Genomic DNA, 18,299 nt, shown 5'->3' with positions numbered 1-18,299 from the left:
TTCTGCAGGCATTGAGTCGGAGAAGAATGGATTGCCTTTACCGAAAGATGAGGTCAGCCCAGGCCAGTCTCCTAGCAGTGCTGTGAGTCACCCTTCCTTCTTCCCTTCAGTTAAAATGTGTCTGAAAATATTCCCACCCCTTCACTTTTTTTTTTTTTATTATTTTTTTTTTTTTTTATGAATATCCTTACTTTTTGCTGTTGTGCTGCATTGCTGGTACTGAAATGAAAGATGTGTCTTTAAGAGTGCTGAAGCTAAAAAAAAAGCTAAGCAAATCCTTTTCTTTAGAGCAAATGTGCCACAAGTCCCTGCTTATTAAATTAGATGAAACACTATAAATATAGTAAAATTAACAAGCATTATTTATAATCCTTTTTATTTCTAAATATACAAATCTGCATAAGAATCCTGCATATTAATAAAGCCTTGGTTCTAGCATTAAAGTGCAGATTCCGTAGTTAAGAAGCTAATTTTGGGCTATGGACGCAGTTATCCTCCTCGTCTCACTGTCTGAGATTCAGCTGACATCCACAGCTGACTGCAGGGACCTGCTGAATTTAGCTACTTGCAGTTGTGGTCGGATTTGAAAGAAAACGCTGTTGTTAAATATGGCTTCGATTTCAGTCTAAAACAATTACTGGGCTGGTGTGTCTAAACATAGCAGTATGTGGTATTAGTGGCCTGTGGTAGGAGTTTATGATCTTGCTTCTCTTTTTGCTTGCTCTTGATCTTTTCTCACACTCACTTAATCTTGTTCCCCTATGTCTCTTGTGTAGTCAGAATCGAAGATGTTCATAGGTTTGGAGAAGGAGAGCTCCTCACCCACTGAGAAACTGGCTAGAAAGGAATCTCTGAAGGTATTTATTATTTTTTTTATCATTACATTTTGATGACAAACATCATATGGAAATATTTGGGATTTGGAGATACAGTTGCTTTTTGTTGGTTCGTGATATATTTGTTATTCCGATGGTAAATTAGCAGTCGTCTGACAGTCCATGTTGATTTTGCATTGCTAATGCATTAATAGTTTAGGACATTTCAACAATCTCAAATATTAGGGATTAATATTCACATTGTAAACAGGCATATTGCCCACTTACTGTTTTTCAGCAATATTTAGTGTCACCTTAATGCTAAATTAACATAAAATGTAGCTATATGTTACGCTATAAATAGGATAACTGGCCAATTTGTTTTTTATTAATATTAACATAATGTCATCCATTTAAATCAGGATGTACTGATAAGGAGTGAATAACAACCTCCTTAATGTCCATGATTTTACACCATAAACTTGATACAGGCAAGTCCTAAATATGACTAAATAAGCTGTCAGGTCTTATCTATAACAGTACAGAGTGACACCAGGTTTTCATTCCCACCAAACATGAATATAGATATAACGTATTTGGTTTTTTAGAGCACTGTCTGTGTCTCACACCCCCTGCTGGTGTTACATTGAACATGATTTTTATTTTTATTGTTTTTTGCTACATTTTTACATTTGACTCACTATATGATATTTTATATTTCTGTCCAGGTCCAGAAAAAGAATTATCGCCAAGAAAAGAAGAGGGCAGCCAAAGAATTATTCAGTGCTCTTAAAGACCCCAGTGTGGTCATTATTTCTAATTGGTTAAAGGTACAGTATATATTTTATTTCATTGTTTCCATTTTCTTTAAAAAAAATTGTCCAGAGAAAATGGTTTATACAGATATTTTATGTTGTCCATTAGATCCGGGGGTCACTGAAGAGCTGGACGAAGCTGTGGTGCGCACTGAAGCCTGGGGTTCTCCTCATCTATAAAACACCAAGCTCTGAGCACTGGGTGGGGACTCTCATCCTCAATGCCTGCAAACTTATTGAACGGCCCTCAAAGAAAGATGGCTTCTGCTTCAAACTTTACCACCCATTAGACAAGTCCATCTGGGCCATGAAGGTTAGACAAGGCTCTTAATCATGTTGATTTATAAAACCTATTTATTTGCTTTCATGCATGCCACTCTTGCATGGTGATCCTAAAAATGAGCAGGACTCTAATTTAAATAAAATTAATTATCTTTGCATGCCTCATTACATTTGATGGTTTTATTGGTGTGCTAATTGAAAGGTAGTTAATTAATTGGTTGATTAATTAATCTCAGGGTCCTAAAGGAGAGACAGTTGGCTCCATCACACAGCCTCTTCCTAGCAATTACCTGATTTTTAGAGCAGCATCTGAGTCTGATGGTGAGTACATATGTATGTGTATGTAACTGTGTTTCAGGTCAAACACTGTAGTTTTTTATTACACCAGAGATATAGTGTGTGCTTATATTGATAAGTGTGTGACATATACATACACACACAATATATATGGACAAAAGTGTGTGTGTGTGTGTGTGTGTGTGTGTGTGTGTGTGTGTACAGTATATATATTTTTGCACTTCTCCAAAATATTACTACAAGGTTGGAGGCAGGCAATTGTATAGGACTTTTTTGGATTCAGCAGCATTAAAATGTTTCTTTACTTGAATCAGGAGATCTAAGCCTAAACTCTTCCAGCATGACAATGCCCCTGTGCACAAAGCCAGCTCTATGAAGATGTGGTTTAATAGTCTAGAGTAGGAGATCTTGAGAGGTCTTCTATAAATCTCTGACTGCAAACATAGTAAACACCTTTGGGATTAATTAGAACGCTGACTTCACCCCAGGCCTCCTCACCCTCCATCAGAACTTGACTTTAGCAGGGCCCTTGTGGGGGATTGAGCACAAATCTCTACAACCACACTTCAAACTCTAGCAGAACATCTAGAGAGTGGAAGTTTTTATAACAGCAAATTGGGACTAAATGTGGAATGGATGGAATCTTATGGTCAGGTGTTCACAAACGTTTGTCCAAAACGTGAATGTGCCTTCCCCAAGACGTGCTTTTTGTCATACATTGCACCTGCTTCTGCATATGTCCATTTTACTGTTTATGGTCTAATTCAATAGTATTTCGAAATTAGGGCCGATATAAGTTGCAGATTTTTTTTTGCTGCTCCCTGCTGGTATGAGAGAATTATGTTCCCTCACGCAAGTGCAGAATGTACACGCATGGTTTGATGCGTCAGATGCGCCTGTCTATTAATCGGCCTAATTTGCAGCACGATCGGCCGATGCTGATTAATAAAAAAAAATGCCTAACATCGGCCCAATCAATCGTTGACCTCTAGTATTCAGTTGGAGATGAGTAATTGTTTATTACAAAGCGTTCCACAAAAAAATATAAGTTCCCTTTGAGTCTGGTTCCTCTTATAGTTTCTTCCTCATGCTCATGTGTGTGTTAATTAAGATTCTACATCTATAGCCAGAGTTCTATACAAATGTATTGTTAACAGCAATATACAAAATTCTGACATTAAAATGTGACTTTCTGTTTAAAACCAATTTCTGTAGCTTTTCTTAGAAACGTTTAGAAAATACAGGTAGACCCCAACTTACCGTAAGTCCATCAGGTCCATAAGTCGAGAAGAGTGACTTCTCTATGATGCGTTCCGACACAGACATAAACAGTCACTGTAAACACATTAAAATTTTTTATCATGGTACAAAAAAAGTAAATAAAAATGTGTGTATGTGTATGTATGTGTGTGTATATGTATGTGTGTGTGTATATATATATATATATATATATATATATATATATATATATATATATATATATATATATATATATATATATATATATATACATACAGTGAGGAAAATAAGTATTTGAACACCCTGCTATTTTGCAAGTTCTCCCACTTAGAAATCATGGAGGGGTCTGAAATTGTCTTCGTAGGTGCATGTCCACTGTGAGAGACATGATCTAAAAAAAAAAAATCCAGAAATCACAATGTATGATTTTTTTTACTATTTATTTGTATGATACAGCTGCAAATAAGTATTTGAACACCTGAGAAAGTCAATGTTAATATTTGGCACAGTAGCCTTTGTTTGCAATTACAGCGGTCAAACGTTTCCTGTAGTTTTTCACCAGGTTTGCACACACTGCAGGAGGGATTTTGGCCCACTTCTCCCCACAGATCTTCTCTAGATCAGCCAGGTTTCTGGCCTGTCGCTGAGAAACACAGAGTTTGAGCTCTCTCCAAAGATTCTCTATTGGGTTTAGGTCTGGAGACTGGCTAGGCCATGCCAGAAACTTGATATGCTTCTTACAGAGCCACTCCTTGGTTATCCTGGCTGTGTGCTTCGGGTCATTGTCATGTTGGAAGACCCAGCCTCGACCCATCTTCAATTCTCTAACTGAGGGAAGGAGGTTGTTCCCTAAAATCTCGCAATACATGGCCCCGGTCATCCTCTCCTTAATACAGTGCAGTCACCCTGTCCCATGTGCAGAAAAACACCCCCAAAGCATGATGCTACCACCCCCATGCTTCACAGTAGGGATGGTGTTCTTGGGATGGTACTCATCATTCTTCTTCTTCCAAACACGTTTAGTGGAATTATGACCCAAAAGTTCTATTTTGGTCTCATCTGACCACATGACTTTCTCCCATGACTCCTCTGGATCATCCAAATGGTCATTGGCAAACTTAAGACGTGCCTGGACATGTGCTGGTTTAAGCAGGGGAACCTTCCGTGCCATGCATGATTTCAAACCATGACGTCTTAGTGTATTACCAACAGTAACCTTGGAAACGGTGGTCCCAGCTCTTTTCAGGTCATTGACCAGCTCCTCCCATGTAGTTCTGGGTTGATTTCTCACCTTCCTTAGGGTCATTATGACCCCACGAGGTGAGCTCTTGCATGGAGCCCCAGTCCGAGGGCGATTGACAGTCATGTTTAGCTTCTTCCATTTTCTAATGATTGCTCCAACAGTGGACCTTTTTTCACCAAGCTGCTTGGCCATTTCCCCGTAGCCCTTTCCAGCCTTGTGGAGGTGTACAATTTTGTCTCTAGTGTCTTTGGACAGCTCTTTGGTCTTGGCCATGTTAGTAGTTGGATTCTTACTGATTGTATGGGGTGGACAGGTGTCTTTATGCAGCTAACGACCTCAAACAGGTGCATCTAATTTAGGATAATAAATGTAGTGGAGGTGGACATTTTAAAGGCAGACTAACAGGTCTTTAAGGGTCAGAATTCTAGCTGATAGACAGGTGTTCAAATACTTATTTGCAGCTGTATCATACAAATAAATAGTTTAAAAATCATATATTGTGATTTCTGGATTTTTTTTTTAGATTATGTCTCTCACAGTGGACATGCACCTACGATGACCATTTCAGACCCCTCCATGATTTCTAAGTGGGGGAACTTGCAAAATAGCAGGGTGTTCAAATACTTATTTTCCTCACTGTATATATATATATATATATATATATATATATATATATATATATATATATATATATATATATATATATATATATATATATATAAAGTAAAGATTTTTTTGGTTGTAGGTCGGGGTCTGACTGTATTTACTGTATTTTTTTTCTGACAGATATTATGAGAACACTTTTGTTCATGCAATCTTGCATCCATCGAAGGACCTGTTTTGTGCTGTTTGTTTGCTTATTGTTTGTTTTTAAGCAAAAATGTTACTTGCATCATGTGGCTTTGCTAAATCTATCACACGAATTGTGTGTAGCATTTGAAAAACATACTACGTATATAGATTTTCCATGTGTAGGAAAGCGTTCCCCATTGGTTGTAGTTCCACGCTTCACCACTAGAGGGAGATTTACAGTTTACAATTTAAGATAAGATACCTACCTACTAGATACTGTGACATCACAGTGCACTGCTCTCAACGTTTGCTTTAAAGGCCAGAACACTGAGCATCAGCCGACATACAACATTATACAACCTATTGAAAGCAGCCGGCTTATGACATTGTACAACCAATAAGACAGCAGCCAACATACGACATCGCGCAACCTATCAAACAGCAGCCCACATACGACATACGACACCAAGTAAAGTTTGAGTGTTCTGAATCCTGTACCTTGTTTTTACTGACACCAGATTCTTTACATTTCGTCCTTCGAGCCGGATAGCGAAACTTCCTTAAACCACGTACATGTTGAGTGTTTCACAGTTTCATCTCTTGAAGACACCTCTTTAATCTGATATCAGTACTGAATTAACTTTTTTTTTTGGCTGTATAAACAATGTCTGAACACTTACTGTTTGTGCCAAATAGCCTGCAAAGCCATTATATCACTCTCGAGCTTCAAAATTAAAATACAAATTACAGTTGTAAACTAAATAGGTTGTGTTGTTTCAAGATGTTCAACTCTTTACAAAATTGTGTCTGTAGATCTTCTCTAAAATTACAATTTATTCCAAGGTCATGTGACATATTGATATGTATATGTGTGTGTGTGTGTGTGTGTGTGTGTGTGTGTGTGTGTGTGTGTGTGTGTGTGTGTATGTATGTGTGTATATATATATATATATATGTGTGTGTGTATGTGTATGTATGTATGTATGTGGTATACCAGAAAAAAGTCTGGTTCAGTTAGAACATGCTAGAAAGGTGAAGCCACCTAAACATGATGAATAATTTAATAATCCACATTTCACAAAGGTTGGGCCTAATGTGTCTCGCGTGTGCGTAGGGCGATGCTGGATGGATGCGTTGGAGTTGGCTCTCAGCTGTTCCAGCCTGTATAAGCTGACTGCAAAGAGCTGCAGGGACGGGGACCTGAGCAGCTCTTCAGAGTCCTCCCATATACTCCATCTCCTGCAGTCCACTGCCCTTAGTGACCAGGAACTGCTACAGTAAGGGACAGATAAACACACACACACACACACACACACACACACACACACAAAAACCCCAAGCCTTCCCAAGCCCAAGCCTTCCTGTACTCTGTTACGAGTAATTATCTATAGGGTGTTCCTTTTTTGAAACTGAATTCTTTACTTGACCCTACAGTAGGTTTATGCTTTATCTTTATCCATACAAGACATGTTGCTTTGACAGTTACTGTGTTAGGAAGCTCCAACAATGACCACACTTTCTTCTCAGACAAGCTGAACAAACCTTTGTGTTAACTGATTACACTCACCAGTTGCTTGTAGCCTGTTTAATGTCTTGTATAAAATGTCCCTCAGTTTGCAAGACAACTTGCTGTGAGAACCAGAGCTCGTACTGCTATATATTATTTTCTCTCAAGCCTTCGAATTTTTCTATGGAAGTCAGCAGCGATATAAGGCTGTTCACTTAACACATGATCTTAACTAGTGTGACAGTGTACAACCAGTAGGCCTATATTTGTGTTGATTGCTTTTTCTAATGCTGGTGTAAAATAAGTACTAATACATTACACTATACAGTAGTATAAACGTAGTCTGATTATAAATAGAGTGAACAAGGTATTAAATGTTTACTTATGTGATTCTATTCTTGTCTTACACTTTTGAGTAAAAAAAAATACAGATACTTGCTGCTACTTGTTTCACAGCTGCGCCTGTGATGTTCAGGGTGCGGACTGTAAGTCTTGCTAAAATGGAACTGACTGTGACCAGTGATGTGGCACTTGACATGATGGTGTGAATGGGTTTTAAGTATATTGTGAAATATACGCGTCATCATTCTGCCAGTCATATTGAAAGTAGTGGAATGAACTGTGTCCTAACAAACAATGAGCAAGAAGTTATTTGACATATGCCTTACTTTCATAAGTCTGATGAAATGCTTGTCTGGAAGTGATGCCATGTTGGTTTAAAGTGATTTTGATAGCTTTTAATTCCACAGTTAATTCTACATCACTCAGTTTAAACAAATATATCTCGCTGTTGCATACAGGACATTCTTAGTCCTTGACAGCTTTATTTACAATATATTTGTTTCACTGTTCTGTACCTTCGATTATGAATCAATTACAGAGAACTATTATGTGCTATTCACTGTTTCAGTGACATTAATACTGAATGTTTAGCTGCTGGTTGTGAAATTATTTATAGAATACACCACGTCTATTCTCTATCTAGATCTCTAAGGTACTATATTTAGGAGATTTAGGAAAAGTGGAGCAATTTCTAAAACAGACATGCGATATCTTTTAAGGTAGTGAGTGAATTACACCTGTCAGAATGAATTTCACTGTTTGAATGCTTATCCATCATTTTCAGAGTATTTACATGTTTAAATGCAAAAATACACTTTCTGTAAAATTTCTGGGTCCTAAGCCACTGGTGTCCTCCAGCTGGCACCACAGACATCTGTACTCCGCCTCTTTCCCAACCTCTATCCAAATGGCCTGTGGTCATTTTAGCACTTTCACAGACATGCTGTACTTCCCAGCCAATCAGATATGCCTTAGTGGTTCATGTGACACATGGCAACGCAGAAAGCAACTAGGAGAATATAAAGTCAATACCACCCCAAGAGAGCAATCATCAGAGTGAGAGACAGACGAGCATGCACAGCACGCAAACCTGTATGGCAGGAAAAACAGCTTAGAAGAAGCAGTTCTTTGTTCAATGGATTTGTTGAAAAAGAAAAAAAAAAAATTAGCTTCTGCCAATTAGCTTCTTTCACCCTTCTTTCTTTTAGCTGTAGCTGCTTTGCTTGTCAGGTAAGAGATGTTGTTTTACTGAAATATAATTGCCTTTTTTGAACAGTAAGTCCTGCTTCACAGGCATTTGCTTTTTTGCTTCTTTATCATACGTGTGTGTGTGTGTGTGTGTGTGTGTGTGTGTGTGTGTGTGTGTGTGTGTGTGTGTGTGTGTGTCGGACAAAGTGTGAGATGAGTTGGTTTCTCATTGTCAGTCTGTGCAAATGTTAACAGAAGGCTGCTGTGACTTTACTGGTGATTTGCTAATGGACGAATTTGAGGCGTGTAGTCTCTAATGGCCATTTTTCACAATTTCTGGTCATGACATAGCTAGTAGTTTCATGTTCATTTCTTCTGGTGGTGTCTGTGTCATGCTTACGTCCAGCTTTGTGTGACCACTGGGTGACGCCAGATATCGCAGCTGTTTAATGACATCACTGGTCCTGGTGACATTGAAGTTGTTTAATATTAAAGACTGATGTGATGCTGAGGAAATGGGACTGACCAGAGTTGTGTTGTAATAGTAGTGAGTGTTGTTGGATGGCAGTTAAAGAAAACAATGCACAAACGCAGACGTTATAATTTACCTGCCATACCTGTATTACTATTATTCATTCACTGGTTCATTTCAGCACACGGTTGAGTTACTTGTAGTGGTTAAAATGCTAATGCTAATGGCAAAATAATAACATGGGTTGCTTGTTCAATAATTTGCAACCTCAGCTCAGGGGTCAAAAAATGTATGACGAAATAATTCAGAATTGTAATGGTAGCTAAATAGCACTTTCTTTTTCTTCCAGGTTGAATGACTCAATGCTTGAAAACAATCAAATGGAAAATGAATCAGAGAGAGAGGCCCATGAGGACTCGGATAACGCAGCCAATGAAAATGGTGGGAGATTAACTGAGGAGAGCGATGTGGACCAAACGGATGACATTTTGCCCTGCCTCCAAGCAACTGTCTATGTTGAACAAGGCCAGGAGGAGATGGGAGAGGTGAGGACTCAGGGTTTACTTAAATATACTTTAAATATATAGATGTCAACAGGAGGTTGTACAGTAACATGTATGTCAGTAATACCAGTGTCATTTTGGGTCCTTTAGTAACATGGCACAGTTCATGGGTTACTGTACTAGTAAATGATGTGCTGGTCCTGTAGGCTGGTGAAACATCACAGGTGGAGACGGTGTCTGAAGAGAATAAAGGATTAATCTGGACATTGCTAAAGCAGCTAAGGCCTGGCATGGACCTGTCCAAAGTAGTTTTGCCCACCTTCATCCTAGAAGCACGCTCATTCCTGGACAAACTGTCTGACTATTACTACCATGCCGACCTGCTGTCCCAGTAAGTCTTTAGTCCCCTGACTGTATCCTCTCTGTTCACTTGCTGCTAGATGATATAAAACTGTATAGATGATATATTAAAGTAGGTATTTATAAAAAAAAACAAAAAAAACAAGAGTATTTAATTAAGACCAATACCATGCAAAATGTGATCATCACAGCAATTACAATTACTACACTATATGGATAAAGGTTTTTGGACACCATAAGATAAGTGCTTTTTTTTTTAACATCCCAGTCCACATTTAGCCCAAAATTGCTTTTATAATTACCAGCATATATTATAATATTTACAAAAAAATCAGGTACTGGTGTAGCGTGAGGAGGCCTGGGTTGCAGTCAGTGTTCTAATTTATTCCAAAGGAATTGAAGGATAAATAAAGGAATTTACTAGGGTTTGGGTCAGAGCTCTTCAGCAGGCTATTCAAGATCTTTCTCTTCAATCCATGTAAACTCATGGCATTTCATTCTGGAGCAGGATTGAGTTTCCTGGTCCAAGTGAAGGGAAAATTTAATGCTACGGCATCCGAAGACCCTATACAATATTGTACCTTCAACATTGTGCTACAGTGCAGCCCGGAAGTATTCACAGCACTTCTCTTTTTCCACATTTTTTGTTACAGCTTTATTCCAAAATAGATTAAATACAGAATTTGCTCTAAATTCTCCAAACAATACCCCATAATGATGACGTAAAAGAAGTTTGTTTGAAATCTCTGCAAATTTATACAAATAAATACATAAATTACATGTACATAAATATTTGCAGCCTTTGCCATGACACTCAAAGCTCAGGTGCATCCCGATTACACTGATGATCCTTGAGATGTTTCTACAACTTGATTGTGGCACACCTGTGGTAAATTCAGTTGATTGGACGTGATTTGGAAAGGCACACATCTGTCTATATAAGGTCCCACAGTAAACATGTCAGAGCACAACCATGCCATGAAATCCAAGAATTTGTCTGTAGACCGCCGAGACAGGATTGTTTTGAGGCACAGATCTGGGGAAGGGTAAAGAAGCCACTTATCAGTAAAAGGCACATGGCAGCCCACTTTTAGGCACTTGAAGGACTCTTAGACCATGAGAAACAACAATTTAACTCTTTGGTCTAAATGCCAAGCGTCATGTCTGGAGGAAACCAGACACCACTCATCACCTGGACAATACTCAAAAAGACTTGAGGCTGTAATTGGTGACAAAGATGCTTCTACAAAGAATGGAACTAAAGGCTTTTTTTTTTCCTTTTTCTCTTTTACAAATTTGCAAAGATTTTAAACAAATGTTATGTTGCCATTATGGGATATTGTTTGCAGAATTTCAAGGAAAATAATAAATTTAATCCATTTTAGAATAAGACTGTAACATACCAAAATGTGAAAAAGTGAAGCGCTGTGAATACTTTCTAACTGTAATAGTTTGGAGAAGAACCACATATGGCTGGAAAAGTCAGGTGTTCCAATACTTTTGTTTATATACTGTAGTGCACGCTCTTAAAACTGACCTGATATTGTAATGTTTGCTTTTTTCTTGATTTTAGGGCAGTCGTAGAGGAAAACCCGTACTGCAGGATAAAGCAAGTTTTACGCTGGTACTTGTCAGGCTTTTACAAAAAGCCAAAGGTAAAATTTTCACTTTTGGGCCTGTTATTTTAGAATATATAGTTGTTTATACTTTCAAGAAACTTTCAAGAAAATGCAGAGTCAGTATAAGTGCTCATAACATTGATTATAAAGTTCAGATATATTTATTCACAAAAAAATGCCTTTCTTTTTGTGACTTTTCCTATTTAAGACCTTTTTAATTTCTGATTGATCTAAAATGTGTTTTCCAGGGTCTAAAAAAACCATACAACCCCATTCTCGGGGAAACATTCCGTTGCTGTTGGCTGCATCCTCAGACTGACAGTTGTACCTTTTATTTAGCAGAGCAGGTGAGTGTACACCTTCACCAGCCATACTGATTAAAAACAAAATATAACACTGATTTGGTTTCATCCTCCATGATCTTCTAATATCCTAAACTTTACTCTTTCACAGGTATCTCATCACCCCCCTATCTCTGCTTTCTATGTAAGCAATAAGAAGGATGGCTTCATTATTAGTGGTAGCATCCTGGCCAAGTCCAAATTCTACGGTAGATGTTCATGTTTCTACAGCATGGCCACAGTGTCTGTGAAATCACAGAGCAAAAATAAGTTGGGCAATAATAATAATTGAGAATGATTTGTTTCCCCTCACTAGGGAATTCTCTATCAGCAATACTTGATGGGAAGGCCAGACTACTGTTTCTAACTCGTGATGAGGAATATGTCATTACAATGCCATACGCTCACTGTAAAGGTACTGATATCATTATTATTTAATAGTAGCTTCATACAAATTTCACTATATAATACAATCATGTTTTTTTTAAATGTGGCTGCTTTTTTCTAGGCATTCTCTATGGTACAATGTCTCTGGAGCTTGGTGGAAAAATTACCATCGATTGTGAAAAAACTAAATATTCTGCTGAACTTGAATTCAAATTGAAGGTATAAAGTATTTCTTTTTTTTTTTTTTTTGGTCTTCATACGTTTTTTGGGGTTATTCATGTTGAGCACAAAATTTACGGCTCTCTTTTCTTTGCTCGTCAGCCTTTCCTCGGCAGCTCGTGTAATGTTAACCAGATCTCTGGAAAGATCCGTTCCGGAGAGGAAGTGCTGGCCTCAGTGGAAGGACACTGGGTATGTTCCACAGATAGTGAATGGGAATGTATAAATGATAAAGCACAGTTCTTCATCGAGTCATATCATGTCTTTTCTAATGCCTGAGTTGTGCATTACATGACTTTTGGAAGGATGGTGAAGTGCTTCTCTATGAGAAGAAGACAGGCCACCAGGAGGTGCTGTGGAACCCCACACCTGATGTGCGATGTCAGCGGCTGAAGAGGCAGGTGGTGCAGTTTGATCAGCAGGGACCCTTTGAGTCAGAACGGTACGCTTATGCTTAAGAGAAATATAATCACTTGTGTACTGATCTTAATAAAGATTTCAGAGAAATCTGGAGTCAAGCATTTTTACTGTATGTATAAAGTATTATCAGATTTACATTTAAGAACAAGCTATGGTTTTTGCCATGATAGAATTTTTTAATACACTTTATTATTCAGAAGGTACCCTTTGCTTCTCTTTTTTTTTTATATATATAATTTTAAATAAAGAATAAAGAATTCTTTGATGTCTCAGTGGGTGGCTGATGTTAGCAGCTAGAGTTGGAATAGTCAGTAAATAGATATGGTATAGTCAGAGAATAGATATAGTCTTCATGCGCATAAATTAGGTTATCATGTAGTCTGCCACAAACCAAGACGTAACCAAAACATTTCTATTCCTAAACCATGGAAGGTAAGAGTGAGTTTGTTTTTGTTCTAGGTTATGGCAGCATGTCACCAGTGCCATTATTGCCAAGGACCAGAACAATGCTACACAGGAGAAGTATGTTCTGGAGGAAGCACAGAGGCAGGAGGCACGGCAAAGAGGAGACCGGCCCTGGAACCCACACCTTTTCACCCTGAATCCCATCACCAATGAGTGGAGCTACAAATATATAGAGTATGCCCCTACCAGCCCATTCAAGACCACCATTTTGAAAACCAAGAAATTTTTTTTTTTTTAATTTTCTAATCTTTTGACTAAAAGTACTTTTGTATGTGTATATATATATATATATATATATATATATATATATATATATATATATATATATATACTTATAAAATTACTTTCTTCTAGCACTAAACCATGGGATCCTGACCGCTGCCTGGTTCAGTTTGAGAAAGATAGCATAATTCAAACCAAAGAAAAGCCCCGACGTCAGCACAATGGCTTCACCTACAGCCAAAACTGGAGCAGCCAGCAGAAGGTCAGATGGGCTTCATAGATTTGAGCTTATTCAAAGATTTTGAGCTTTCTTTTGAGTGTGTGTGTGTTTTGTGTATGTGTAGGCCCACGTTCACGGAAAGCACAGGAAGTCGAGCAGCCAACCATCCAGCTGTAGTCAGAACACTGAAAGCAGCAGCAGCACACCAGAGCCGACACACGAATCCTCTGACAATGAAGGCAAGTTCTTCACATCATTGTTATTGTTACATATAAACATTATTAATACTGATAGTAGTAAAAGTCGTATTAGTTGTAGAATCTGTTTAAGCTTCACTGCATTGTATCTTTAGGTTTTGGCAGAGAGTGTGCCAGATGTAATAAGGAAATGAAGGACTTATCACAAATAGAGGTTTCTATAGCATCCATACAGAAATCCCAGCAGGACATTCAAAGGTGAGTATAACAGGTACTTGGTAAAACACCAAGTGGATTTTTAATTGCTTATAATAAGAATATAATCATTATAGGGATAAGAACATTCCAATTTTGCCATAATATTTCGAAAAGACCAATCATTATAGCGTTTAAACGAAACAATTTCAATTATGTTTGTAATTGTGGAGAGCTCATGACAGCTCAGGGAAGAGGAAAAGAGAGGCAGAAGACAGGTTCCGAATCACTTTTCAGTAAAGCGCACACACACAAGGCTCTGTGCATTCAGCTCTGCTTCCTGAAACACACAATTGTTAACCAAAATCGCACTCGGGTGTGGGATCCTTACTAATCACCTTCTCCGGCTCCACCCTCAATGCATAAACCAGAACAAACACAGGCCACTCCTTTAAAACAACAGCAAAACCTGATCAACTTTTTCTTGCATTCTATCACTACAATAATGTGTATTTTTTTGCTTGATGTAGACTAATGTTTGCTCTCTCTGTCTGTGGTGTGTTCAGAAATCTGAGTGTGTTGAGTCGTGAGCTGATGCGACGGGCGGAGCAGAGTGTGCATCTGAGCGTCCGTCACTGCCTCGTTCTGTGTCTTCTGCTGCTCTTCCAATTTCTCGTCAACTATGTCTTCAGCTGAGAGGCCTTCCTCCAGTTGCTCTGAGACCATCACATCACAAGTCTTGCCTAGCAATAAACACAGTAATAAACTGAACACTACACAGCTCCTGAGGGTCCCTCTGACTGTAGCTCCAGGCACTCAGCACTTCAGAGACACAGAGCACGAGACTCTTTTTCGTTTTGTTTTGTTTTGTTTTTTGTGTTTTTTAACCAATGAAAGATGGAGGGAAAAGGGTATCGTTGCCGCTCTTGCTGATGGACGATGGATGCATAACTTATTTTATTTGTCTTTTTTTTCCATTTTCATGCAGCTGTGAGTGTAAGGGTGTGAATGATGGCGAGCGGCACACGTGTGACTCAGATCATCTCCCACTCCATTTAAAAATGTTGGGCCTTAACGCTGATGCCAAATAGAAAAGTCAAAAGAGAAGAATAGTCTGTGGAAGAACATCCATCAGTGCAGTTCTGCGTGCTTGTGTTCATGTCCGATCAAACATATGACTCCATTTAAACTAATCATTTTACCAAAACAGTATTCCTCAGTTATGGAATTGTGTTTACATGTTTGTTTCTGTACCTTCTGTTTAAAAAAATGCACTGTTGCCAAATGATTAATTGTTCGGATGAAGGAATGAATAAATGCTACACGTCCTAATGAAATTAGAATGAACAATCAGCCATAGGCCTGAATACAGATCTATGAGGGTAATGTAGCATTTGGGTTGGTACTGCTACATTGTTGGCTTATATTGTCCTTGAATTTCAATGAAGACTTTTCTAAGAAATATGACGAGGGTTCTGTGATTAAGTGTGTAAATATTTATTAGGAACGCAATGCCATTTTAAATGAAATCAAGAATGTATTTATTAGATTCTTCCTTTTTTTTTTTGTTTTTTAATCATGCTATTTTAAACAAAATTATGCATCCCACTCATTCAGGTTTTCTGGGAGCAATATGGTCATTGTTCTTCCGCAAAAAGTGTGGAACATTGAGGCAGGGACGAAGAAGGCCAGCTGTTCTCTCGTCTGCCTGTATTGTATATACACCAGATAAACTGTAGAGCCCTTTTGTGATTTGACTTTGAGCACAGAGATTTTCCATTGTAGCTGATGCAAGTTTAGCACGCTTGTTCAAAAATGCACGTCTCAAGTCATCGTAAGACTCCTTAAATGTGAGAGTGGAGAGACGGATGGCTATACATGCTTGTTTTATGTTTTATATGCATTTCACAACAGTCTGTAAAACTGTTCTAAATGGAGAAAAATACCAATAGCTCACTGAATGTCAATTCTTATTGCATATTGCAGCACTACAGTAAACTTTTCAACTTAGAATGGCTCCATCTTTGTCTTTTCTGCATATTCGCTGTGAACCGCAGCTTCTTTCATCACCACCAGAGGGCAATAGTGGTTTTTTCTTTTCTATTTTCTTTTCAGTTTTATTATTTTACGTAGCATCCTGAATATACTAAAAGTTATCATTGTAGTGCCTGTTTATATATAGCTTTTCGATATGCTTATGCCCATCACAATTTTTATTAGAACTAGTAATGATATTGTTCACACAGAACTCCAACAGTGTCCTGGCTTATAAACTTATAACAGACTTACACTGACTGAAAATATCTGACCTTTTTATTTCCATTCTGTTGGTGCAGTAAAAGGCCCATGTACTGCTAGAAAGGGTTAAAATGTTTATTATTTATTTATTTATTTATTTATTGTTAACAGTTAGATTAAAGGTGCAAATAATTTTATGATCATGAGTTTATTTTTCATATAGTAGTTTATGTGTGTGTGTGTGTGTGTGTGTGTGTGTGTGTGTGTGTGAGCAAGAAGTGCAAATCCCCTCACATAAGGAACCTAACACAATTCTCTACACGTGATAAGCCATGACAGTAGCTCAGCAATGTTCCCAAAATCCTGTGTGGTTCCTCATTGATCATAACCAAAGAGATGCCGGACTTGCAGTGAGCCCTTAGGATCTATAATTAGCTGAGGAGACTACAGTAGTGGGTGGTTACGTGGTTTTGCCTGCGTTACAGTATACTTTGAATGCAGGTGCGTTCAGGTTGGTGAACAAGAGGATTGCTCATGTGGAATTTGCCTTGAGCCTACTTTTTAAATGTTTTAATCCCTGGTTAATTATGTGTCTGAGTAAAATTATGTGCAGTTTAATCAGACGATCATTAATCAAGTGAGATCCTAGAGATGTTCTTTGATTCTCTACGATTGTTTTTGATCAAATGGTGGTGTGTTCAAGATTTAGTGAGATCGCTTGGATAGTTTCCCAGAGCAAAGGTTTTTTAAGGATTGGGGTAGGTTTTCTGTGAGAGAAAGGGGATTCTTTAAATAAAGAATTCAATTAGCTGGCTTTGGGGAATCCTGACATGTCAAGTACTTCTCAGACAACAGCACAAAACATTTGATTCCTTAACTTTTTTTTTAAAGCTTTTAGTTGGTCATGTTAAAGAAATCACAAAGCCATCAGTTTCAGAGCAATTGAAAGAACAGATTTAGCTCTGACTTACACATAGGGAACTCCTGTCATAAATGCTAAATCTTAAAAGATAACTGTATATTAATTACAGTTGGTATCCAGCAGGTAAGTGCCTGTTAGTTACGATGAGGGGATGTGGTAGCTTAGTGGTTAAGGCATTGGACTTTGGATCCAAAGGTCATTAGTTTAAATCCTGGCTACACCAAGCTGCCAACTTTGTGCCCCTAAACAATGTCCATTAATTTCCACAATCGGCTGATATTCGGTGCAGGTTTTCCAGGTGCATTCCACTAATCAAGGGCACCTGATGGTCATCATTAGATTTACACAGGTAAAATTTGGTGTGTACTTGCTTGGTTGGAATGAATCCCTGTACCCACACTGGCCCTTTGTGGAAAAGATTGGACACCCCTGTCTTAGCCCCATTACTGTTCAGTTTATAAGAATGAGATAAATGTAAGTCTTTTTGGATAAGGGTGTCTGCCAAATGCTGTAAAAATGATAATGCACTTGTTTAAAAGGTTACATTAAATTAAAATAGTTAATTGGTTTATAGCCAGCAGTACTGTCCATCTCACTGTTAAAAAAAAAAAAAAAATCTCTTTTTTATACCCTAGATATTAGGCTCAATTATGATCCTTTATTGTAACTATGTATGTATTCTGTCCTAACTGCATTTTCCCTCCCAAAAGGCTAGTTTAATCTTTTTGTGAAGCCATTCATATGAACTTTTCTTCTGTACACGGTTTGAAAAGTAGCAAGGTTCATAACTGTTCATGGGTTTTGGAGAATTTATTGTAAAGGATCATTTTGGAATGAGGTAACAGGTTTTATAGCATTGAAAAGGAAAATTAATATTGATTTAAAGTTATACTAGTGCTTTATAACAGTATTCATTACTACTTTAGTTTAAGGATGTTCAGCTCACATATAAGTTGTTATACACCACAAGTCTTTGAGTAATCCTTTGAAAGACTTCCC

The 18,299-nt window shown here is 37.9% G+C and overlaps 1 protein-coding gene across 6 annotated transcripts in view; it reads left to right on the top strand.

The window, feature by feature from the left end:
• The window catches only part of osbpl5 (oxysterol binding protein-like 5), a 35,732-nt gene extending 19,579 nt beyond the window's left edge, over nt 1-16,153 (top strand). For all 6 annotated transcript variants that reach the window (XM_083545829.1, XM_083545825.1, XM_083545828.1 and 3 more), the window contains 20 exons: nt 9-82; nt 777-857; nt 1,544-1,645; nt 1,740-1,943; nt 2,149-2,233; nt 6,598-6,760; nt 9,342-9,537; nt 9,702-9,886; nt 11,429-11,510; nt 11,723-11,821; nt 11,928-12,024; nt 12,132-12,230; nt 12,324-12,421; nt 12,524-12,613; nt 12,727-12,863; nt 13,301-13,480; nt 13,661-13,790; nt 13,873-13,987; nt 14,101-14,203; nt 14,707-16,153. In XM_083545829.1, the coding sequence (XP_083401955.1) occupies nt 9-82; nt 777-857; nt 1,544-1,645; nt 1,740-1,943; nt 2,149-2,233; nt 6,598-6,760; nt 9,342-9,537; nt 9,702-9,886; nt 11,429-11,510; nt 11,723-11,821; nt 11,928-12,024; nt 12,132-12,230; nt 12,324-12,421; nt 12,524-12,613; nt 12,727-12,863; nt 13,301-13,480; nt 13,661-13,790; nt 13,873-13,987; nt 14,101-14,203; nt 14,707-14,836 (2,450 nt within the window). In that variant the 3' untranslated portion in view covers nt 14,837-16,153. The remainder of the gene's footprint in view (nt 1-8; nt 83-776; nt 858-1,543; nt 1,646-1,739; nt 1,944-2,148; nt 2,234-6,597; nt 6,761-9,341; nt 9,538-9,701; nt 9,887-11,428; nt 11,511-11,722; nt 11,822-11,927; nt 12,025-12,131; nt 12,231-12,323; nt 12,422-12,523; nt 12,614-12,726; nt 12,864-13,300; nt 13,481-13,660; nt 13,791-13,872; nt 13,988-14,100; nt 14,204-14,706) is intronic.
• The last annotated feature ends 2,146 nt before the right edge of the window (nt 16,154-18,299 follow it).

This window comes from Silurus aristotelis (genome assembly GCF_946808225.1).
Source record: "Silurus aristotelis genome assembly, chromosome: 7".
Taxonomy (NCBI): Eukaryota; Metazoa; Chordata; class Actinopteri; order Siluriformes; family Siluridae; genus Silurus; species Silurus aristotelis.
The sequence above is the reverse complement of the archived record's forward strand: the minus strand, read 5'-3'. Positions and strand labels throughout refer to the sequence as shown.